The sequence below is a fragment of the Anneissia japonica genome, unplaced genomic scaffold (genome assembly GCF_011630105.1).
Source record: "Anneissia japonica isolate Jap-2015-1 unplaced genomic scaffold, ASM1163010v1 scaffold585_len4108843_cov191, whole genome shotgun sequence".
Taxonomy (NCBI): domain Eukaryota; kingdom Metazoa; phylum Echinodermata; class Crinoidea; order Comatulida; family Comatulidae; genus Anneissia; species Anneissia japonica.
The window spans coordinates 1,855,601-1,882,257 of record NW_022716829.1 but is presented as its reverse complement, the minus strand read 5'-3'; the positions used below and the strand labels follow the sequence as shown (position 1 = coordinate 1,882,257).

General features: G+C 33.0%; 2 protein-coding genes across 6 annotated transcripts in view; one reads left to right on the top strand and one right to left on the bottom strand.

The window, feature by feature from the left end:
* The window catches only part of LOC117109997 (epidermal growth factor receptor substrate 15-like 1), a 31,706-nt gene extending 9,675 nt beyond the window's left edge, over positions 1-22,031 (bottom strand). For 2 of the 5 annotated variants that reach the window (XR_004445613.1, XM_033252530.1), the window contains exons 1-15: positions 21,768-22,029; positions 15,557-15,601; positions 13,591-13,728; positions 12,834-12,929; positions 12,096-12,170; positions 9,007-9,132; positions 8,496-8,555; positions 6,302-6,514; positions 5,944-6,116; positions 5,283-5,454; positions 3,666-3,827; positions 2,289-2,498; positions 1,627-1,776; positions 1,190-1,360; positions 617-700 (exon numbers count right to left, since the gene is read on the bottom strand). Coding sequence is in view for 4 of the 5 variants with exons in the window: in XM_033252530.1 (XP_033108421.1) it covers positions 617-700; positions 1,190-1,360; positions 1,627-1,776; positions 2,289-2,498; positions 3,666-3,827; positions 5,283-5,454; positions 5,944-6,116; positions 6,302-6,514; positions 8,496-8,555; positions 9,007-9,132; positions 12,096-12,170; positions 12,834-12,929; positions 13,591-13,728; positions 15,557-15,601; positions 21,768-21,806 (1,914 nt within the window). In the remaining variant the exon portion in view is untranslated. Of the gene's footprint in view, positions 1-616; positions 701-1,189; positions 1,361-1,626; positions 1,777-2,288; positions 2,499-3,665; positions 3,828-5,282; positions 5,455-5,943; positions 6,117-6,301; positions 6,515-6,842; positions 6,903-7,534; positions 7,657-8,495; positions 8,556-9,006; positions 9,133-12,095; positions 12,171-12,833; positions 12,930-13,590; positions 13,729-15,556; positions 15,602-18,140; positions 18,211-21,767 lie in introns of those variants that run through there. The other 3 variants (XM_033252532.1, XM_033252531.1, XM_033252533.1) reach the window with 3 other exon arrangements.
* On the top strand, positions 18,324-26,657 carry LOC117109998 (glutathione S-transferase Mu 1-like). Its single transcript, XM_033252534.1, has 5 exons — positions 18,324-18,457; positions 22,798-23,018; positions 23,537-23,671; positions 24,018-24,154; positions 25,896-26,657. Exons 1-5 carry the CDS (start codon positions 18,369-18,371, stop codon positions 26,160-26,162), a joined length of 849 nt encoding a protein of 282 aa, XP_033108425.1. The 5' UTR covers positions 18,324-18,368; the 3' UTR covers positions 26,163-26,657.

Genomic DNA, 26,657 nt, shown 5'->3' with positions numbered 1-26,657 from the left:
GTTTCCATTCTGCTCCACTTAGGTAGCAATTTGCATGCATATGGTTTGCGGTGCATACCCAATTACATACGCAATAGACCGATTCGGTGATGGGCCCTGTGTTATTGCTGTAAAGATCACCTTAATTCCCAATAATCTATACCAAATTGATTGGAAATTGAACTTGAGAATTTTGCCATAATGGTTTGCTAATACTCTAAAAGATATACGCTGCAAATATTGAGATTTTTTGACAAATGATAGGCCTAGGCCCCTGCACATCTACGACCTATTTAGGTATGCACAAAGGTATTCAACCCGCGAACTACACAACGATTATAAGGCCAGCTAAGGATTACGAAGGATCACTGAAATTCCAAAGCAAAAAATGCTAGGATAAGTAAATAAACACTATTTTGGACTAGCGTATTTGCCTTTCCTTGCCATTTATCCTTTTTGAAACCATAACATTAATTTTTCCTTTAACTGCTCGTGATGTATGTTTTCTGTGGTGTATACCCAAGTTAAGTCACGTGACCGGGCTATAAACAAGCATCGCCAAATCGGTCTATTAAACAACTTTCTTTTCTTTATCCTAACACGTTAAACTGACACTAATATTAATACCTGTACATACCTCACCAAAATCCTCCATTTTACCTGTTACTTCTGAATTCATACTGAACCCACTTGTTATGCTGCTTCCTGGACTTCCTCCAGGCTGTAAACAAACATACATCTTGACATAACAAGAAGTCATCAGCAATAGGTAACCCAAGAAAAATAAACGTTAATGGTAGTATATGGCAGACTAACAGAATGCAATGTATGTTAAGACTAGTTGTCAAAGAGATTTATGAGTTTCAAGGGTAGATTTTAAAGTTGGATGGAATTAATGATGACTTTTAATGGAAGAAGATAGTTAATTTCAAAGATAAGTGGCAGCAAATGCAGAAGTTATTGGCCATATGTTTTTGTGTCAAATGTCAGTAAGAATAGTAAGAATTTTGTGTAGATCAAAGGCGACAAGATTGCAAATGTATATATTTATATATTTCAATATCTCAAAAGTATTATGTATTTTTGTACTGCATGTGCTGCCAAGAGAGGCCATAACAGTAACATTGTGTTGCTGTCAGGAAATCTGGCCAGTCAGCAATAAATATGATATATGATAAATAACCAAGAAAAAGATAATGAATATGAATACCTGAGGTCTAACACTCATTACATCAAGATCTTGAGACAGTGCCATCTTATCAAGTTCATGTACTGCTAGTATTTCAGCGGTGGTTCCAGAATCGATGGCATTGTTTATCTGGGTGATGCTGTTATTCAGTTTATTTTGACTTTCTTTTAATATATTTATTTTTGTTTGGACCTGAAAAATGAGAAAGTTATACTTACAATTATTATGTTTTGATTAATGGAATTTAATAAACTATTCTAGACTTTTTTTAGTGTATATTTATGCTTAAATAAAACAATTTAATATTTTGCTATTTTGGACTAACAATTTATTTTAAGCTACAAAATTAACTATTCTAGACTTTTTTAGTGTATAATACTTAAGTAAAACAATTTCATATTTTGCCACTTTGACCTGACAACTTATTTGAAGCTACAAAATGAAATTAAGCAACTAACCTGTTGTATATCTTGATTTGTTGTCTTTAATGTCTGATTCAACATATCAACTTGACCTTTGCCCTGTTCAATTTGTTGTTCTAATTGGTTCTCCTCTTGTCTTAAATTGCTCAAATCAATACGAGCTCGGTTCACTTCTTCCTCTTGGTTCTGCAACCATCAAATCATGTCAATATATTTAGTATTCAATAAAAAACAGATAATCAATATTTATTAATCAATAGTCATTAATAATCAAATATTGTTTTATTCCTTTAGGTACATGGCCAAGGATTACCAATAGTGATTTAATCACTGTCCGATTAGATAGGTGGCAATCCCTTCACATGACAAAGATATACACTCGATTCTTTACATAAACCCACACAAGGCTTATGGAGTGGAGTTATTTTGTTTTGAGAATAAATCCTGGAATATGACATAATTTGAACCCAGGACCCTAAGATTGGAAAGTGAGCATCGCAACCACCAAGCTATTCAACTCCACTCTGCTATGCTGTGTGGAAATTATCTCCCCCACTTCTAATTAACAGATATATAAATAACAGCCTTTAGATAATCTTTGCATAGAACCTCTGATCTTGCTATTGAATAAAATTTTAAATAGCATTTTTCAATATTTTACAACAGACAGTTTATCATTGAATACAAATGTTGCATACCTTGACTGATTTTTCTTGGGTTGCTATTTCTAATTTTAAGTCTTCAAGATTTTTTTTGGCTTCATCATATTGCTGCTTCACTTCTTTTAATAATCCTTCTAATTTGTCCTTCTGTTGGTCTAACTCATCCAGCTTCTTCTGTGCTTCTCCTTTTTGATCTTCAAGTTGTTTTACTTGTGTTGACGTTCTATCAAGTTCTGATTGCAATGACTAAAAAGAATTGGTTTTGCATAAGTTATATATTAGTTACGATTCCAGATGGAACACAAGGAGAGCAGCGGGTAGGATTGTACTGGGGACCAAGGTCGGGGCAGATCCAGTAGGGGCAACATGTTCTCCCCTCCCCCATCCCGGTTTTGTCAAAACTTTTTAAAATTTCAATGCAATCTACTCACTTAAATTTATTCTGAAACTGTTGTACAACCACCTCCCACTCCCAGTTGAAAAATTCTGGATCCACCCCTGAAGGTTATGTAATGATGTCTGTGGTAAGCATACACACTGTAAAGTGGCTACCACGGCCATTCCGTGGCAAAACAATGTAACTTGAAATTTTCACTTTTCGAGATAAATAGAGTTAAAGTTTGAATGTTTGGAACTTGGCAATAAATTGTTGTACCCTTCTCAAATTTTGCATGCCTATATATCTATGATTATATGAAAAATTTTAATAACAACCATTGGTTTATTGCAAAGTTATTAACGATACTCACAGATACGTTGTTTTACCTCGGAAACATGTCATGCACAGTATTGTCGACATATTTTCGAATTTATCATGTCTGGGGCAATCATATGCAAAATCTAGCTCGTTGATAAGATTACTGATATGAAAACAACATCAAAATGTTGATTTTGCTGTGCCGAACTCCATCAGCTCAAAATATTTTTAAAATTCCATTCTGAGGCAAAACAGCGTATCTTCATCGTATTTATGTTGTTTTGCCTTGAATCTGGCACTTGCGTTGTTTTACCACAGAAAATCACTAGATTTTAAGTTTTGTGCTCAAAAAGATAGGTGGTGCTGTCTCCTGTAATTTTAGCAGGTAATTCAGAAGTGTTTAATATACTCCCAAATGATATTATCTCAAAATTGACAAAAATGTCACTGTCCGTTACATTGCTTTGCCTCAGGACAGCCGGCCACCTGATTAGTAAACATAGCTAAGATGCTCTCAATAGTGGTTGAGAGTATATCGATAATTAAAGAACATAGGCACTTTATGCACTTTTAATGCAAACGTATATATCTATCCGTTCATTCTTCAATGTCCAGTAATTAATACAGAACTAACTATACCTTTACCTTATGGTTTTAACTTTGTTCTTCGTAGGTTTACTAAACAAATAGATTGACAAACAAATATATAAACTGACCTGTATTTCCAGAGTTTTCATTTTCACTTGTTCTTCTTGTTCCTTGATTTCTGCCTTCAAACTTAATTTTTCTTTGTTGCAGTCATCAATTTCTTTTTGGATATCGTCTAACTCTTTAATAGCATTGAAGTCAACTCCAACAGCTCCTGATAATCCAAGATCCTATATAGGTTTAAAAGTAAGAGAGTATTACCAACATACATTTTGGTTACAAAGACAAATGGTGCTTTTATTAGTCAAATGTCAATGTCAGTTAAAATATACAACTCTGCCAAAAAGAGGTGAAACATTGCTATTCTGTAAATAAATGATTTTTTAAAATTACCTAAATAATTTTATATATATATAAATAATAAACAATATGATAAATAAGTATATTCATAAAAATCAAATAAATAAATGAAAACACATTTAATGGTAAAAAGGCTAAATTTATATACTGGATTTGTAAATAAAATAATAAAAAAAAAATTTACATATTTATTCATCAATGTTTCAGGGGTCCCAAGATGGGAGAAGTGACTTCCATAAGATCTGTATGCCTACGCCGAATTATGCAAATCCCAACGCGTTGATTGGCTAAATGAGCTTCTTAACACATTTAACTTGATTTTTCTGCGCATAGTGATACCCATTAGCACTGTTTTCCGTAAGGCAATTGATAGAAATAGTAAAAACATGCAAGTATGATTTAATTTGATTTGATTTGATTTATTCTGAAATTCTCACAACTAAACAGAGTACAAAATTAAACGAATTAAACAACAATAAGAGAATTTCAGGATAACCCTTTAAGCATTTCTGCTTGTTTCCGAAGGGGTCCCGTTACAACAATAATAAATGCAACAATGACATATAACAAAAAGAAGGCCATGGCCTAAAATAAGCAAAAATGTAAACAAATACCAAACTGAAAAAATTAAACAATTAGTTTGGAAAGAGAATTCTAAATAATTAATAAGGTAGGACAAAGATTTAGATATGTAAATAACATCATCAATTAGTATTACATTTAATTTTATTATTATTTTACAATACCTTATTATTTAAGCAATTTAAAAGGTATTATTCAATTCAAAAATATAAAAATTCAGTGATTACAAAAATAGAATATATATATGAGCATTTGATTATTTAATTACATACAATTACTTATCTAAAAAAGTAAAATTAAGAAACATTGTTTAATTCAAAAATAGATTATGCTAGTATAAATTCGATGGAATCAAAAAACGGATTATCTATTTACATTTAATAATTTAATTATGTACAATTACTTATCAAACGAATAGGATATAAAGTTTGATTACACTACAAAGATTGCCAAAAAATTAAATAAAATAAGGAATGGTCATTGTGATATTAAATTACAACAAATTACACTACAGGTTAAATTTGAGAAATTCGATACAATTTTCAAAATTGCCAAAAAATTAAACATAATAGGGAATGGTCATTGCATTATGTATTATGAATTTGCAGAAGATGGGTTATTTTTCCAGGAGATTATTGCCTGCTTGTGGGAGTGCAAGAGACTGTTCCAATTTCCAGGAGATTCCCGCAACAGATATTTAACTTTAGTAGCGCTACAGGAATGATAGTTGATTGTAGACTTACTGTGAGCATAGCTGACTCCGATCCCGGTTTTGGTCTTGACGATGGCGGCATCATCTCAGAAGTAAGGTGCTCTGGAACAGGTTTGCCCTGTTTAGACTCTTGTACTAAATACATGGCTAATGCAAACTGTTCAGAGTTTAACTTTCCTGTTTGTTTGATATCACAAAGATTCCTGCAAGAAAATTTTGTTTTCACTTTTATTTATTTTTTCCTACAGTTGAAAACATATGCACTTGTTAGTTAATGGTCAACACAGTATCTTTAGGTAAAGAATAATTACTGAACAATCTAAAAATGAAATATAAAATGGAGTATAAATGGGTAGAAATTCATTCTAGAAATGTAAACAGATTTGTTGTGCACATTATTGCACTGTCTTGCCCAAACGCTAATGAAAAATATAGACAGGTACAACTTTAATTCAATTCAATTCATTTTTGAACTTTACCTAAAATTATTCCAAAAGATTATTATTAGAATTTAGATGTGGATTGGTATTTAGATATCCTACAGTTCAGGAGTCAAATCAAAGAAAATAAACAAATGATGGAATCTTTGCGGTCACATGTTCCCTAACAAAAGCAAGCACCAGATTAAGTAACAACTTAAACACTGCATGATAAACATACATTATTATCTTCACTTGAGGGTTAGAACTTACCATATTTGTGCTAAAACAGTCTGCGGTAGTCCTGACTGTATTAGTGTATCCCGAACTTCCTCTCCTGTCACATACCCATCAACATCACTATCAATCCGTTTGAACACCGCATCCGAATTGGTCTTGTCTTGAGCTGTTACTACCCATGAACTTGGAGTGTGTGTGATGAGAGGCTACACAATTAATTAGCAGGGAAAAAAAATTGATTAATAGGCTGCCTTAGGGAAAAACACGGTCAGTTGGCTGTTGTTTATCTCATTGTGGTTGGGGATTTTGGTTGAGATTACATAATTTTAAAAAAATCAACAATTTATAAGAAATTTTAAAATAAAAAATAATAAACACAATATTAACTCACATTTGTTTGTTTAACTGGAAGTGATGGTGATGAAGTAGGTGATAACTGTGGAGATAGATTAGTTTTCTTCAGCATGATGTTAATGGGAGCAGGAAATACTGGAACAGCTCCAGCCATTAGAGGTTTCTTCCTCCTTGATGGTGGCACCAGATTAGGTGTCAAGGCAGCTGGTGGTTGCTCATTCTCCATTGCCCTTCTCACCAAATGCATTGCCTGTTTAAATAAATAGAAGTATTTATATCAGCATTGATAATTGAAGACAAATTAAAATTGTAGAGTAGGTAGGATATTAAACATGCACAAACACCTTGATGCACTAGTAGCCAACAACTTAAAGCTTATTTTAATAGACTATGTACATTACACCTGGTTAACAAACTGTGGGTCTCAAAGATTTTTTTTCCGAGGAATCGCAAAACATCTTACCAAGAAAAGGAGACCTTTGGATAAGGGGGGGTGGGGGGAAGAAGTGCAGTAAACCAGACTCACTGATAAGTTTAGCTACATTAACTAAGATGCCATCTCATACATTTTTACTTACGACAGCAAATTCTTCTTTGTCTAACAACCCATCTTTATCAATATCACTAAGATCCCATATCTATTTTGAGAAGTAAAAAAAAGTAGTTACAATATTTAAAATAAACCTTTGAATCACCAATCTGAATGAAGCTTACCCCATTCATCCAATCTGCACTCTACATGAGGACCAACTTATTCATTCATTTTAATTTTATTGCCAAATTCCAAAAGCATATACAAAAAGAGTTACAAGTACACATGGCAATAGGAGGTTAAAATAAAAGATTTCTCTTGTCAAGTTTAAACCCCCTTTACAATAGTAAATATATATATATATATACTTAACATAGAGAAAACTAATCAAGTTCATAAGAAATAATAGTAATAGTAATAATAATAATAAATGATATTGTGTTAAAATGTTTTCTTGAGTTAATTTGGCGAAAATTGAGAGAGAGAGTTGATTCCAAAGTATAGCACCTTCATAACCTATTCTAAATTCCCCTAATGTGGCATGTGACGTAGATATAGCTTAATTAAATATCATACATATATATTATCTTATCATAAATCCAATCAACAATAGGTATGAATGTCACCTGATCTCATATATCCTATCAGCAATGAGCTTTCAATTGGAATATTGAATACACCATTATTTTTAATTAAAAATGTAAATGTACAGTAAAGTTCATATTAAAACAGAATTACCTTACTAAGTGTCTCTAAAGGAAGTTTTGAGTTCATTAAAACAGGTTTCACCATGTCTCCTGATAACTTGCCATCTATTGGTCCAAGACTTTGAAAAGTGTGGTCATAATTTACCTTCTCATCGGGCTGACAAGTCAAAAATAACAAATACAAAAAATTATTACTTAGTTTAGATCCAAATACCATCCGCTGATATCTGCTTATAAAATGGTGCTTCCCAGTGACCTGGGGATATAAGTATTCCATAGGATTTTAATCAAATTTATTGCAAAATGTGCTATATAAACAGTATATATAATAGTATATCATTTTTAATTATTACACAGGGGTCTCGCCAGCTATATACAAGCGTGGCGGGACCGCCACGCTTGGACGAAAAAAACAAACTGACCGCCACACTTAGGCAAAATAAGCAAAGATTGCACCACGCTAAAACCAGAGCCTTGCAGGCGTCAACGTTCCTATGCATGATACACGACTTTTAGAAGTATATATACATACATATACATATACATACATATACATATACATATACATATACATACATATACATACACATACATACATATACGTATATATGTATATACATACATATATGTATATACATACATACATGTATATACATACATACATATACATACATACATACACACACATACACATACATACATACACACACATATATGTATATACACATACATATATACACATACATATATGTCTGTCTCTTATACACATCTAGATGTGTATAAGAGACAGTATTTTAATAGACTATGTACATTACACCTGGTTAACAAACTGTGGGTCTCAAAGATTTTTTTTCCGAGGAATCGCAAAACATCTTACCAAGAAAAGGAGACCTTTGGATAAGGGGGGGTGGGGGGAAGAAGTGCAGTAAACCAGACTCACTGATAAGTTTAGCTACATTAACTAAGATGCCATCTCATACATTTTTACTTACGACAGCAAATTCTTCTTTGTCTAACAACCCATCTTTATCAATATCACTAAGATCCCATATCTATTTTGAGAAGTAAAAAAAAGTAGTTACAATATTTAAAATAAACCTTTGAATCACCAATCTGAATGAAGCTTACCCCATTCATCCAATCTGCACTCTACATGAGGACCAACTTATTCATTCATTTTAATTTTATTGCCAAATTCCAAAAGCATATACAAAAAGAGTTACAAGTACACATGGCAATAGGAGGTTAAAATAAAAGATTTCTCTTGTCAAGTTTAAACCCCCTTTACAATAGTAAATATAAAAATATATATACTTAACATAGAGAAAACTAATCAAGTTCATAAGAAATAATAGTAATAGTAATAATAATAATAAATGATATTGTGTTAAAATGTTTTCTTGAGTTAATTTGGCGAAAATTGAGAGTTGGAATATTGAATACACCATTATTTTTAATTAAAAATGTAAATGTACAGTAAAGTTCATATTAAAACAGAATTACCTTACTAAGTGTCTCTAAAGGAAGTTTTGAGTTCATTAAAACAGGTTTCACCATGTCTCCTGATAACTTGCCATCTATTGGTCCAAGACTTTGAAAAGTGTGGTCATAATTTACCTTCTCATCGGGCTGACAAGTCAAAAATAACAAATACAAAAAATTAGTACTTAGTTTAGATCCAAATACCATCCGCTGATATCTGCTTATAAAATGGTGCTTCCCAGGGACCTGGGGATATAAGTATTCCATAGGATTTTAATCAAATTTATCGCAATATGTGCTATATAAACAGTATATATAATTAGTATATCATTTTTAATTATTACATAGGGGTCTCGCCAGCTATACTCAAGCGTGGCGGGACCACCACGCTTGGACGAAAAAACAAATGACCGTCGCACTTAGGCAAAATAAGCAAAGATTGCACCACGCTAAAAAAAACTATGTACTAAGTCATAGCCGTCGGAAGCATTTTGCAAATGTTCCGGCCATTATATTGAGAGTGGGGACTCGGAATTGGGGTGGCACTTAGCAAATCTGGTAGTAACTGAATAGTGGAGATGCGCTACACCTATCCACAGACACAAGATGTTAAAGTTACTGAGGTCTGACAGCATCCAGTTTAGCCCCAAATTGGTTGGTGAACAACTTTTTGGCACCTCTGACTGCCCGTAAATAGATGCTGGCAATCTAGAGCCGCTATACCTCTCCCTCAAGGGGACAGCCAAATATAAGGTTAGCACGGGAATAGAGTCTATTTTGGAAATATGGCACCTCCGGATGCCCAGAAATAGCAGCTGGCAATCCTGTAGAAAATAATTAATTGTTAAATATTTAATTTCTTATCATCGTCATAACTAGATGAATTAAGTTGCTTAAAACTTCCATGAATATAAAGTGCAAGAATCACGAATACATAAATAATGCAATGGACAACAATTACTATAACATACTATAACTATATTTACACGATGTGCAGGTTACTCAGCTGTGAAATATTAACAATATACAATTAAATAATACACAGGATATAATATGCTATGGAAATGGGCCTCCTATGCCTACACGTTAATAGTACCCTAGAGTTTCGAATAACATACTGCTGGTACATTAAAATTACAAATTTTTGCAAAATTCAGCTAGAAACATTAATAAAAAATGATTTACCACACTCTAGATAAGTTGTACTAACTACTATCACTTGAATTGTTAAAAAATTAATTAGGTGCTATGTTCAGTGGTGGCGCCAGTGAGTGGGGGGGGGGCGCATTTGCCCACCCGTTGGACAGGCCTGGACCCCCTGTTTTCTGAAGAATGACTAGGTCGTCAGAACAAAAATAATTAAAAAATAATTGCCTATCCAATTAACGCTACTTTGATTGCAAATCCCTAATATTGTGGTCTAAAGCACAATTAAGACCAAATTAAGCCATAAAAACTCTCCCTATGAACCCTAACACTCATTTTTTATTCAGTACCATCGACCGAGGCTTCGTCGTCGCCTTGGATCGGACCCCTCAGTCAGACACACTGGACCCCTTGTCAGCAAATTTCTGGCACCACCGCTGGCTATGTTTGCTTTTGGTAGGCCTTATAAACATTACACATTTTAGTCAATCCTTGGTATATGGCAGACAGACCTATTTCCACTGAGATAAAGACATACCTAACATTAGTGTGATCTACTTTTTCTGTGAAAGAGTAGGCAGGGGCACAATGTTGTCAGGGGCGGATCCAGAGATGTTCAAAAGAGGGGGCAGAAAGGGGCTGAAAGTGAGGCCATTGGTATAACAATACACTACGGGGGTCCGGGACATGCCCCCCCCCCCCCCCCGAAATTTCTGGGTTCTAGAAATTTCAAACCCGGGAACCCCCCCCCCCCCCCTCCCGAAATTTCTGGGTTCTAGAAATTTCAAACAAACAACAAAAAATACAGAAGTGTCAAACTGCAGGCAATTCCACAATGTTCCCATGACGCGAAGGGAATCACTCATGCGTGACCGCTCTACAGGGCATCCTACATTCTCTGCATACTTGATTTCGAAAAATTGCACCCTAGAATTCACACGACGAGGACAACTTAACATTCTCATATGCGCAGATGACTTTTAGTGACGTCAATACTTTCTACCTCCTACCGTCGTCGTGGTCGTCGTGCAATCGAAAGATCACTACTGTCAGGATTCTGTCTGTCAGACTCAAAAGTGGCAATGTTTGATTAGATTTTACCTAAAGCTCTGTCAACACTGTCAAAAACTGTTGTGTGCCTATACAGAGTGATCATGTGATGTCATCACGACCATATTTAGGCATGTCATGTTTTTGTCAAATAAAATTTGATAGTGTGGATAGGACTTAAAGCTGTCCACACTATCAAATTTTCTTTGGCAAAAAAACTGTTGTATGCCCATATATAGTCATGGTGTGCCTATATATGGTGATGAAGTGATGTCATCATGACCATATTTAGGCATGTCACATGTTTTTCTCAAATAAAATTTGATAGTCTGGACAAGGCTGAATATTATATGTTTGTTCAGACACCACTCCATATCTGTTGAAAATCAGACAATGATCTACTTCAACAGAATAAATTTGACAATATGAACAATGTATGAGACATGCCACCACAAAACCAACATACTGTCACTAAATGTTATACTGAGTAATTAACATAAGAATGTGCCAGTATTGCATACTTTAGTACAGAGAAGCTGTAATAGAATACTTTTACTCATAACTTTTGCAATAGTAAGTTGATCCCAGTAAATGACCTATCATTTTAAAAGCTTATAATGTGGAGAATAAGAATATATTAAAATATCAATTGTCATGTTTTGGTATTATGGCAAACCCCCATATGTTATCTACTTCAATAGAACATATTAAACATAATTAACATATTTTGCAAGTACTGTACACCAATGAGAACCAATTAAAAAAAAAAGAAAAAAAAAGAAAGGAGAAAAGAAGCTATAGCAATGCTGATGTCCTGCTGCACGAAAATGGATGGAAATGATCGTATGTTAGCCGATATGTATAGACATTGTCTGGCCAAACATTGTATGTTAAGGCTCACAAACAAAGTTTACCTTAATTGCCCATGGTTCCGGTGAGCTTGAAGCAGGAGGGGTTGATGTTCTTGGGGCCTGGGCTGGGTAATTAGCCTAAAAATATAAATAACGATTCAGGATTTACAGTAACAAATTATCTTGTAGTTTACTAATTTAAGACCAAATCTATGAACAGGGCTGGAAAAAGTGTGTGATCAGCGGTCGGAGGCAATGACTATTACATCGGAGGAATTTTAGAAAGAAAAATTTTTTTTTTTTAAATCACCATTTAATGCATAATTTAATTTAATATTTTTGCTTGCTCCAAACTACTAAATGTACTACTGTTTGGTTATAATAGTGTAAAAATAACATTTGGTCCTGGAGTCATTTGATTAAGATCATTTTCATGGCTGGATGCACAAAAATATTTCTTTTTCAGGCCTGTCTATGAAAAACTTAAGCATGTAGTAAAGATTAGTGATTGTTTATTAGTTATCAAATTTCATTTGAAAATAAGAATAAGAAATGAAGTCTATATTTGTTGTGCAGACAGACCCAAAACAGCATGCTTTTTATATCATCAAAATTATATTTTATTTATTTCATCAGTGCATAGAGACCATGTAGTATGCACTATAAAAGCCCCCAAACCATTACAATAACCGTACAATTAAATCGAATGCCTAATACCATTAAATTAAATATTTTCTAATATCAATCCAACTTTAATATGTCAAATATCAAATGGAATAAAAATAGTTTGTAGGAACTTACCATAGAGGGTAGTGGTACTGGAGTAGTGATACTTGCCATTGAGACATCTTTGCCATTTTGAGCAAGAGCAATTAGTTTCAAAGCCACAAAAATAGCCTGAAAACAAAAGTTCAACTAATTCATTCTTCATTGTCCAAAAACAGAAAACATAACCTAGAAATTAAAATTTCATTTCTTTATTGTGAATACGAAAATAGTATTTAAGCATAAAAGCACAATAAAAGTAATGAAAGGCAAACTATTTCATTTGTGGTCTCAAAGTTGATTGTAATTCACAAGAGAACATAGCACATGATATTCTCGGTTCAAAATTATAATTTTTTGGATGTATGGATGGTAGATATTTGTATATATATTTATTATTAGCTGATGAAGGTACATTTTATTTCAGATAATAAAACTAAGTTATATTAATATTCAACTATCCTAAGCATCAGCAAAATTGGCAACATAGCAAAATGTAATAACTAAGCACCAAAGAAAAAAACATTATTTGAGCTGGCACAAAAATATATAGTCGCTGTTGACCTTGCATTAATTCAGTTAATAATCTACAACGTTTCCTGAATACTTATTTGACAACTAAATTATCACTACTATATAGTTTTTTATCCTGAAATCTATTTTTCATTTTATACATGTTATTGTTAAGTTCATCTTATAATGAAATCCAATTAAATCAAAACATTTGATTATACTGTACCATGGACCTATTAATTATTAATGGGTCCATTGTTATTCTTAGTCCAGTACTTACTTGTTTATCTAAGTAGCCTCTGCCACCAGGATCTGATAGCTCCCATATTTTGTGCAATGTAGACTCCTTCAGTCCAGACCGCTTTAGAAAAACAGCAGCATCAGTTGCTCCAATGTGACCTGAACCAAATTTGTCAAACTACAAAATATTGCAAATTAAAATGAAAAAAAAAGAAAAAAAAGATTAATTTACTTCATACATAAATACTGTGGTAAGGAAGAAAATATACTGCAGGAGAAAGCAGTTGAAAACAATCAGGGACAGATGCAAGTTTAAGAACTGATGATTTAATATATTTTATTGCTTCGTAAATAGTTTTTATATTTATATTATGTCATGTTTTTTGTATTGGACCCAATTGGAAATAACTTGTTTTATTTTTCGACTTTATGGGTTATCCTGGTTTCATGTTTTATTGTTCTGTTTTTTTTTGTAATTTTATCTATATTGTATTGTATTGTATATTGAAACCGAATAAAAAAACCTAACAAAGATAATATAGACAATGAAATCTTCACAAGATAATTCCACTTATTTCTCTAAATTTATGTTTGCCAATATTTAATACCATAACTGGAACAGAAAGAATACAACACCATTCATCACAATGATCAGTTAGAACTTAAATACAACATTACATAGTGAACATGGACGATTCTATAGTAGTAGAGCAATACCTTGGTGATTTACATGCTTGTTTGCAATCCCAGGGTGCTGGGTCTATATCCTGTTAAATACAGGGGTGTCGGCTGGTTTCAGACTGGGAAGGAGGGGTTGGAGTGAGAAAATTGAGAATACAGAATTAAATAACTATTCCAATGAAAAATAGATAAGCTGTACTAATCTAATATATAATAGAAAATAAAACTCAGGATATTCAGTACTTTTATGACTAGTTTATTTATGACAGTACACAAGCTTTCGTGCACACAGTGCACTTCTTCAGGTGAAAGAATTCCAATGAAAATTTAGTGGAAATAATTTGCTACTATGGAGCTTATCCCCCCACCCCTCAGCCTATGCCATGACTTACCAATTTGTATTGTAAGTTGTACTAAAAACAAACCCACCCTTTAAGTCCCATGTGATTTAGTTTACAGGTCATCACAAAATTCTATCCTGTAGTAAATGGTAATGACCAGTGTACTTCCTTTGAATAAAGTGAAAAATATAATAGTAGGATATATAATATGAGTGGGTGTAATATGGCTGAAGACAGGCACATTCCTAATTGAGTTAAGATTACCAGCAGTGCATTGTTAATGTGTCATTAACTTCCTATCACTTATCTTCCAAAAGGCCTTGGCTTATGTCAATGACTCCAGTTTGTTTCATATTGTTCTACATGACATTGTCAAGTTTGTTTCTTTAGAAGGTAATGTTTGAATAGACTAAAAAGTTTTATTTTTTTCTATTTAATAGTCATTTTTACTTGAAATTTTCACGAAGCAGACTCTATTTTAAACATTTTATTCATTTATTTGTCTTTTCTAAGAAGATATAGACATATACCTGTATACATAGATATGTATTATGTTTGAAAGATTCAACAAGATTATAAAAGTCAGTGTTAGCAAATACATATAAAAATTTGTTATTCATAACTTGATTTACCAGGATTATTATTAAATTTATTAGACAACATAAGTATACTTTTTGGTTTTGTTGTTTTCCATTTTTCTTTTAATTTGTATTATACTTAGTAGTGATTTATGAATTAAATAATTAATGTCTCTACAAAGCCCTGTATGGTTTTTATTAATAATGCTGTAACATTATGTTATACTAAGTGCTTCATGTAAAAAAAAAGCCTCTAAGCACTTCACATGATACTTGTGTGATTTGATAAATAATTAACAAATATTTGACTGAATAAATGAACGCTTCTAAAATGGCTATTGTGCCTCTGTTTTTCAAAATCCTAGAGGCACCTCTGTAATGTCCCTACACTTCTTGAATCCCTTACCTGTCGATAGAGTGCTTCATAGCCGGATATGTTGCTGCCAGCAACCTAAGGTAAGAGATGGAGGAAATGCAAATTCAATAAAAATTCAAGTATTTAATACAAATAGACAAATAGGAAGGCGGGTTGAATGGCCGAGCGGTTAGCAGGGGCGTCGCAAGCTATAGCCATAATATCGGCGCTGGTTTGAACGGCACACTCGCCTATGGTTCTGGCGGTAGAACAAGTCTTCTCGGATAAGGACTATAAACCGTAGGCTCAGTGTATACAATGGCTCGTGTGAACTATAAAGCACCCAGTACATCTTTCAAGACGAGCAGGGGAATACCCCGGTGTACTGGACAAAGACAGCTCCTGTGGTGGACGACGAGAGTTGCTGGTACCGGGTAGCACAGACACAAAGGGACCCTTAGAGGAGAAGAAAGTCATTGATCGAATTCCAAGTCCACATATCAAGCGCCCTGAGCATCTTACATTTGATGAATATGTGCGCTATATAAAACTACACTATTATTATTATTATTATTATTATTATTATTATTATTATTATCATGGCCAAAATAATGCTACCAAGCAGCGCATTTCTTTACATCAGGGTGAGTCGTTCAAAATAACTTCTTTTTAAACAATAGGAATTTGTTCTGGACAGAAATCTAGGGTTCATTGCACCCATCAAATGTTAACAGAGCAAAAATTCTACTGTAGGTTGTCTACAGTATGTGAGACAGTAAGTCCTATCTCATTCTAAAGCCCTTGGACATTGGGCCTACTATAGGCAACATCCACCACAGAGTGAAACAAAGTTTTTGCAGGCATGAATAACATTTTGAGATATTTAATACAGTACACATTTGTCATCATAACCTCTACTTTATTTATTTAATAATAAACATTTCCTAAAATTGCTTTATGAAACAAAAAGCTGAATGTTAATTAAAAGTTAATAACTTCCTTTTCAATCAATAATGGTCTACTACTACAGACAATGTAAGAATTGCATCCAACAAAATGGCCAAGTTCTATTTCCTTGTTTTAAGTTCGTAAATGTTAAAATATAAAAACACAAAGCTTAGCCTCTTCTAATATTATGAAATAATATAGTCATTCCATGTCAATTCAACAAAATTTCCCTCAACCTAAACATTTAGGCAATGATTAGGAATCCTGAGTAATGGCTAGGAGTTTATTCTTTCTAATGCAACGTTCTCTAATTAGTAACTGGATATTATACCCTAATCAGACTACACTCCGTCGTAATCGGTTGCGATGTAATCAGTGGTAATCCAAAAACTGATTACTCTAGATCGCAATCAACGAGTGCATTTAGAACACACTTTATATTGGAACGGGAGGTCAAATGGTACAGTACTACTAGGCCTATGTTGACTGACCTTAGCCAATCAGTGCCTGTGAAATTTGTTGTGATTCGTTACGATCTGTACCTCATTACAGACTGTTTTCCATCAAACGCCATTTTTGTGTCTTAGAAAAACTGGCTGTACAACATAAAATATTTTTTCCCTCCGGATCTTGGCTTTAAATTACTCAAGGATTATTAACACAAAGGTAGTTGTTGTACTTTGTAAAAAGATCAAATGCATAGCACAGTTTTGCAACTACTGTATTGCCGAAATTCTTTTGTGAAGTACGTCCAGATTTAACTGCATTGGTGTAAGTATTTTCTAACAAAAGATGTTCCTTAGGTATTAATTGCAAAATTGTGGCTAGTAGATGATTGTAAATTTCAAAAATATGATTTCAATTAAATTATCAAATCTTTGAGAAACATAACCAGCTCTATTTTAGCAGGGGTCACAAGCTGGAAGAAGCCATATCAGTGAGATCTGTAAACAAGCTTTCTTAGTACATCATTTTGCCGCAAATTAGGCTTTGACATCTTAATATAAAACAATGTATTTAATGTATTAATTACGACTACTGTATGCACACCTATTTTCATAGCGATTTTCTGTGCAAGTTTGAGCTAGTTTTTGAGGTATCATCTGCACAATTTAAAAACTTTACAGTATGGAAGCTGCATGTGTGAATGCACCATAAAGCCTACACACACTACACATACACAATGTGTGAATGCACCATAAAGCCTACGCACACTACACATACACAAACATAACAAAAACATCAGCTTCTGGTTTCAACTGGAAAAAAGTAACTTTTTTATATTATATTTTTAGGCTCTAGGCCTACACAAACTTTAAAAAAATACAAAAAAAATGTTATGAATACGCATAGCTTTAACCAATCGCCTTGGCTTAAATAATTCATGCATGTAAATTTGAACAATTTAAAACTAAAAATAAAGTGCAGGCTAGCACCTAGGCCCTAACCACTCGTCTTCAGTACGAAGGTTCGGATTGGAGACAGGTTGTGGGCGTTGTTTACTCCAGGCCAGGCTACAGCTGCACTCCATTCATGTTGAGCCTAAATTTATCCTTTATTCTATCTTTACTTATATCCTAAGAACACGTAAGATTATGTTTAAAATTGGATAACATAGTACTGTATTCAAAAAGTCTATATAATGAATCTTGTCCAAAAGAAAGGCTATTGAATAAACAATACCTACCTGTGTGACACTCGGAAAGGCTGCCATTTTGTCAATTTGATGAGATATGACAACCGCCCCCTGCGACAGACTTACCGAACCACCAGACCGAACTTAACCTAGCCTAGACCTGAGCATGCATGATCTGAGTAGGCTCGCGCCTCGACTACCCAAGTTAGTGGTTATTAAAGGGTACGCCTAGAACAAGGTCGGTGGTGTGTGTTATCGAGGTATAAATATTAAGGTATCATGGGGTTTTCATGTGCACAAATCATTGTTGTCTTAGTAGCTGCAGCATTTACGGTGTATTACAGTGGCCAGGCTCCAGAAATAATGAAGTAGGTGAAATATTGGCCTTCTTTCTTGAAGTATCCTGATTCCTAGCTTTTGGATCAATGAACACCATCAAATCAGCAGTTGACTCTTGAGTCTTGTGTTTTTAACAGTGCATTCCTATACTTTCTCCTTTTTGTTTGTAGAGTAGTAAAAAAAAATCCTCCCTAAAAAAAATTTACACAAAGAAGTAGGCTTTGTAGGCAGGATTTTCCCAAGATCAACTCCCATATATATGAAGGTCAAAAATCCAATTAGGGGGCATAAGTGACCGGGCCCGAAGAAACTAGAACCCCTCAAAGGGGTTTTTCAGTGGAAGGGGAAGCCAGGAAACTCCTTGATTTTATAGAATTGAATCACACCTTTAGGCGAATCTTCTTTTATACCTCTTTCAGTGAACCCACCGACTGCAAATATTGATGATTTCGGCGAATCAAAATAAAATGTTATTTTTGGCCAATTAGCGCACCCGCCGCCACAAAAAAAAGAATTTTAAAAAAATACAAGATTTTCTTTATTTTTATTACGCCCTCCGCTGCCTTGAAATCTCCAAAGACAAGATATGTCTATTTCTTCCTAATTATGTAAATTTGAAGCATTTAACCATCCTATTTTACATTCACTAATAAAATTTTATTTTTATTTTCTCCTGCGGATGGATGTCTTATTTGCTAAATGACGATGATCTTTAAAAAAAATAAGTATGCGAAACAAGGAATAAAAAACATCTCGCCTTATCAATCATGGCCACAAAGTTTGTATTCTCTTACAATTAACCTGTATGAAACAGGACCGATTTAATTTGTCGCTAAAGTATTTTCTCCCCTAGAGACCTTTATATCCATGATTATTCACATAGGCCTATAGTTATTTGTTCGTCATCAGATCTAATTTTATTTTATTCCAATTTTAACCGGTGGCCATGATTTAAAGTTTGTACAAACTTATTGTGGTCTCCATCCACACACTTATTTATTTGATTTCTAATTTACAGTCATTATATGAATTTTTTTTTATTTTTTTTTTTTTGTAATATTTAGTTAAGTTTGCATTCCGAATGTACATACTTTTTATGTTGTGTGTGGAAAAACCAATAAAACAAACAAACAATATCCTTCGTTTCAGAGTTCATCTTTCATGTTCAACTCTGTAATTTATCAGAATCAACAGTAGAGTATCTAGAGGGTGCGCACACCCCCCTCCCCCCAAAAAAGAAGGCCCCAAAAAAGCGTGTTCCCAGTTGCTCTCCCATTGAAAATGTCTAAAACAAAAATATTGTACTCAACCTAGCTCATTAAATCATTGTGCTCCACCCCCACTCCACCTTCTCCCCTCATTAAATCATTGTGCACCACCCCCTCTCCATCAGCACCCCTTTTGAAGACTCTTACAGTAAGTACGCCACTTTTGGCATAACAACCATAAACACATATACTGTACCACTATATTGAACACACATACAAAGTTTAATATCTGTGTTTAATATTCTGTACCACTATATTAAACGCAGATATTTAAACTTTGTATGAATTCTAGCGATGAAATTTTAAACTTGTTATAACTGAATTTCTTAAATCTAATTGTTCAAAAAATATTTTTATGGTAATTTATGATATAAATTTTATGTTCATTAGAAAATGATTTACAAGTATTTTGTTTGGTTGGATGGGAGTTGGAGAAGCACAAGTGATTAATTTTGCTAATTGGCAATCCCAGTCCACCTCCTGTATAATGTTCTTGATTATGTTCTTGCTTTGTGTTTTTGTCCTTTGATAATTTTATTAATACAGTGTGATAAAATTAAATGAAGAGAAAGAGCAAATATAGATTTCACTATTAAATACATAGTGTTGTGCTTAATATTAAATTAATGATACTACTGTAGTATTATAATAATACAGTATTGTAATAATATTATGATTATTTTAATTATAATAATATGGTAATACTTGTTACCAATATATAACGATAATAATAATAATAATAGATGGATTTACATAGTGCAAATAAACAAGGTCTCTATGCGCTTGACAATATTACAGAAAAATAAAGACAAAACAAAGCCAGAAATAAACAAACAAAACAATAAACACCAAGCTAGCTAGAGGCCTATATATATACTGTCTCTTATACACATCTAGATGTGTATAAGAGACAGGGTTAATTCCTTTTTTTATTTTGATCTGTTCTGTATTTCTCATTCATACATATAAACGCTGAAGGACACAGGCGTGTCCGAAATATTCATCTTGAATAAAATTTTATGTCTATTATGTCAACGTATGCTATCGTTTCATTTTCGTATTTGGGGGGTTCTGGGTGTGGGATCCAGAGGCCTGCCTAAGGGCCCCCGAAGCCAGAGCAGTTTTTGTGTTTAATGGGTCTATATAATGTTATAAAAGCAGTTACCGAAAGGTCCACTGATTAATCTCGGATAAGAAATTATAATACATACTCCAAGTATTGAAATACACGCCATCGTGTTGGGATTCAAACGATGGCGTGTATTTCAATGCTTGGAGTATGTATTATACTTTCTTAAAAGCAGTTATGTTTTGAAAAAGATCTATGTAATAAAAAGGTGGTAATATAATAAAATTAGAAAATATTTCGTGAGTGGATTTCCCGTACGATTAAAAATCGTAACGGTACTGCATGGCGAGTGGATTTCCCGTACGACTAAACATCGTAACGGTACTTGGTTTGGTTTACAGGATTTCGTGCTTCGAACAGGTCATTCCATTCGTAGAAGAAGCCTTTTCATGGAGAAAGTGTACCTTTTTAGCAAAGGTTTGTCTAGGTCGAAACTAACTCTGGCTATATAAAAATTGGTTAGAATATTGGAAATGTTATTCGTGTTAATGAATAGATAAAGATTACTAGGCCTAATATGTCCATTTTATTGATCTAATCATTATATATATATATAATCATCATATTATATCTAATATATATATATATATTTTTTTTTTTTAATTCTATTATACATATATATTATTTATGTATATATACATACATATATATTATGTATGTATATATATATATATATGTATGTATATATATACATATATGTATATATACTGTATATATATGTGTGTATATATATATATATATATATATAATAAGATTACAATAATAATAATAATAATAGTGTAGTCTTTATTAAATAGAAAAACCAAAAATAAATACTTTAAAATTGACAAATTGAATAAATGTTTATTAATGTGTGAACTAAGGCTCACATAAATTAATTTTCCCATAATAGTATTCATAACATATTTCTGTCTTAATTAGTTTTTACCATGATTAACTTACCGATAGAAGAACCCGTTCTGTCCGTTTAAAATCTCCCATAATGCATCAATTGGAAGCCTAGTTTAGGATTTTCGAGATGCTCAGCTAATCAAAAGAAGAAGAATTTGAAATATTGAAGAGTCAACATTTTTTAAGCCTCATTAGCAAACTGAGTGTAATCCATGAAATATTAATGGTGTTTTAATAGCTGGGTGTGAAAAGTAAAAACATAATCTTTTCACTAAGACTGCTTATATCAGCCAGTGCCTCAAGTATCTAAATGATGTAGACTTCAGAGTTAGTAGCAATAATAAATATTTATATAGTTAGAAAGGTCAGGAGGAAGTAGATGAGATAGGGAAACTACAGAGAGCTCTTGTAATGAGTAGGATGGAGGAAGAAGGAAGTTTTTGATCCATAGATAATCACAGTATTTTAAGGAAATGAATATCTAGATAATGATCACATGTATTTGAAAAATGAAACAAAAAGCAATTGCATTATTAGGCAATTATATAATAAGATATTGCAATATCATTTTGAAATGTATGTAGAAGTGTAATAGAAATTTGAGAGAATAAATTTACACTGTCTCTGATTTTTTTTAAATTTACAAACAATATAAATACTACATTATACATTTTTGTTTATTTTGCAAGCACTATGAAATGTTTATTTTATCTTATTATTTGTATTATTGATATTTTAAATATAATCTATTGAAAACTGTTATGTAGTTTATTTATTTATATATATATTTTATATATGTATATATACATATATATATGTATATTATGTATATATATTGTGTATATATATAGGCCTATATATATATATATATATATATATATTTTTTTTTTTTTTTACTGTTTTCTAGCTCGTATGACTGTTTTCTAAGCGTCACATGACTGTTACTAGCTCGTCATGGCTGTTGCCATGTTTCTTGCCTGCTCAGATTGCCCAATGTAGTGTCCTGTTCATTTGTTATAATATATTTTTAATGGAATGTTCAAATTATTTTCTTCCTTTTAATTTTTATTTTCTTTTGTAGGAAGGTGAGTGAACTTGTAACTGGCAAGAAAGGTTGTCTGCCTGTTGGCGATATAGACTTTGTTACAATTCACTATTTTAATGGTAGAGGGCGTGGTGAGGTTATTCGAATGATGTTGGAAGAAGCCCAGATACCTTATAACGAAACAAACTTCACAAAAGATACTTGGCCAGAAGCGAAGAAAAAAGGCGTTGAGAGTGGAATGTATACTTTTGGACAGGGTTTGTATTTTCTCTAATTCAATAACTCTTAATCTTTGTAATAATTATACTGTCTCACATATATTTTGATTATCCTTTTTTCCCTAACATTTAATTATTAATTTTTTACCTTTTTAGTAGAGACTTATAGCTTTGCTTATGATCTTCTTGTGCATGGTTTTCCATCACAGTTCATGATATGGATTATCAAGTTTTTCCAATGATTCATTCTTTATTGTCCTTCTGATCATGTTGAAAACCTATGTTGGTTGCTGCACCAAAGTTGTGAAGTAACTTACTGAATTTCATAAGGTCATCTTCATTTTTGGCTATTTTTAAATCCAGACTTAAATCTCTTCTTTTTCCACAATTCTAATCTTTCTTGATCTTCTTCTGTATTCTTTTATTTCTTTTTTCTTGACACTGGGTAAAAGAGCTCATAGAGACATTGCATTGTAGTAGCCTATGCACTATATATGCCAAATTTTCCATTAATTTTTAAGTTAATTATTTAACAATTAAATCCTCTTCTATTTCAGTTCCGGCAATCACAACCTCAGGTGGTCTGAGTTTGGTTCAAAGCCAGACTATTGCGCAATACATTGGAAGGGCCACTGGGATGCAGTGTGATTGTGAATCACTGCACTATTGTGATATCTTGGCCAGAGGTGCAGGTATGTTTAATACTCTTCACATCTCTTTCTCATAAAAAGTATATATAATACAGCATTAAAGTTAAGTATGTAGTCAATAACATATGTCCTAGATAGTACTTTAGTTCAGTGTATCTAAAGGGTGTGGGATCAGTGGTGGATCAAGTATTTTTTGAGGGAGTGGCGCAAGAAGCAAAGACCTAAAGACCAAATGGTTTTGAATCTGTGGTTGATCTGCCACTGGCCAATTTCCAGAAGACTTGGGACCCTTGATTATTAGACCCATGTTTGCCACAATTCTGAAATGTTTTGGATGGTTTGTTGTTGCATGGCTTTGTTCTAACAACTGTATTATTTTTTATTTCAGAGGATTTTCGCAGTAAGTTGTCCAAGATTTTGTATGACAGTTCCTTCTCTGTGGACATGAGGAATGATTATATCTTGAACACTGCGCCGATGTGGTTGGGCTACTTCGAAAAGATTGCTCCATCACTCCATCAGCAGGTAAACATGATGAAAGTGACAATTAAGATTGGAGAATGGAGTAGAGGAGGAGGAGGATGATAATGGCAATGATAATGATGATGATGTGCAAGAGATTGATACTGATGAAGATTATGATGTTGGCAGTGAGGATGGTGATGGTGTTGATGATGGCAGCTTGGTAATCAAGTTAATAAGCAGGTGGATGATACTAATGTGGATGTTTATGTTGGTATTTATAAGAATGATAATGATAATTATGATATGGATGATGATGTGGTTGATAGTGGTGATGATGATAATAATGATCATGAGGATAATGATAACAATGGAAAATTAAAGAATTTGATAACAGGCAGGCACAAAACCAATTGAAAGTTTCCACTTTGAGGCTGGGAATTGGTGTTAGTTTGGGTAAAGGGGGTAAAGCCTTTGCTCAGTGTAAACAATTTAAAGGGTACGCAAATGTTTTCAGAGGAATATTTCCCGTAATATTTGAAAAGCAGAACACTTAAAGGATTATACTCCAGCTACGTCTTACTGCATAAAAAAACGAGTGACTAAATCACACAGGTGGGCCGCATGCAACCCGCGGACCACATACAGCCCAAGATTCATTTTCTTTGCAGCCCGCAGAAATAAAAACCCAATGTGTGCGGCCCACCAACCATCTTTGGCTAGAAAATACCTTGCTTTTTACGGCCCAACACTGATTTCCTGTAAACTGTAATATTTAAGCTGAGCATGAAGTGGTATGAATGCAGTGTATGAAGGTTTTTGGAAGCGCACTGGAAACATCAAAGTTTGGGTGCGGCCCTCGATGTTAAATAAAAGATTCACATTGGCCCTCCGACCCATTTTTATGCCCACTCCTGGACTAAATGAATTACGTCATGTAGACTAAAATTCATTACAAATGAAAGCCTCTTTAAAAAGCGTCATTACAACTGATAGCTTATTATACTTTAAATTGCAACCACTATCCATGCCAAAATGTAGAAAATTTCAATACATTCATCAGTTTTGTTATTAAATTTTATTATCACTTTGTTGAGATCTAAAAGACATCAGCTAAATGTAACAAAATCCAAATTGATCTAACTAAATCGCTAACTAGTTAAGATCTTAAAACCTGCATTTTAGAAGGTATGTTATTTGCAAACTAACATACCCTTCACTCCATGTATGTACTTTCGTATCAGTACCTGGGAATTCAGTCGGTCCTGACCCATTTTACTTTTAATCTTCTTCTTTGCACAAGCGTAACTTTTGAGTAGTATTATCACTGACACAATACTTAGTACGTACAAAATAGAGTGATTCACGTAAAAAATAAAATGTCAAATAAATGTTATATGTACAGTGAGTAACATGATGTATAGAGTACTACATTGTTACGTCACGATACCACACGATACTACATCATTGCTATCAGCGACCCAAAATGTGGTCAAATGGCTCCATTGTCTCCACTGACAAACCACTGATCCCAATTTCTAACATAATTATTAAGATGTTGTATCTTAATTTTTCTTCGTAAATTTTAATTGATGATTAATTGTTGATTAAATGTGTGTTTGATAAAATGTGAGTTTTTGTGTTTTTGGTACATTTTGATGGTAAATTATTAGGTTTTAACATTCCTTTTCCAGAAAGCCTATTCTAAAACCATTAAGATTATGAAGTCATTCACAGGCGTAATGACCGCTTTAGGAGTGTTGTACTCTATAGCTAATCATCTTGATTTTATTTGATTTTATAGGAAAGTTCTCCTTATTTTGTTGATGGCCGTCTGACCTGGGTAGATTTTATCATCTTTGATCTTCTGGATTCAAATGTGGAGTTTGCTACCTATGATATGGGAGAGCCATTGATAAGTGTCCTTGATAGCTATACCAAGCTGAACACATTCTATCAGAAGTTCAAGGCTATGCCTAGAGTCGCAGCGTACCTGAAAAGTCCTCGTAGGAGGCCTTACAAGATACCAAATGTACCAACACCTCGTGCTAAGCTAGTACAACCTAAGTGATGAAGCAAATCTTACTGGAAATTGATAAAGAGATGAATTTTAATGTTGTTTCAATTTATATTTACTATTTTCCATTGTTATTTTTAAAAAACATCTTGATCCAATGATATTTTTAATTAATTTTCTGACTGATACATACATTCATTGATTAGTAGGTTCATTGATAATTTAATTGATTAATTTGTGACTGTTTTTATTCATCCCCTATATATTTATGAATACTATCTAATAAATTTGATTTATTATTAGGTCGATTAATAATTTAATTTATTTGGTTAGTTAAATTTATTAAATTTTTTGAATAGTGTCTCCTTTATTTTCATTTTAAACTCAAAGAGAGTAATGTTCTATAGTGAACTGTTCAATTGAGCTATACAAATGTAAAATTAACACAATATCTATATTTTAAAATATCAAACTACCAGTACTGTATGTGTAAAAAAACATTCCAAGTGTACTTTAACAATAAATTATCACTGGTAAGAGTTAACATAA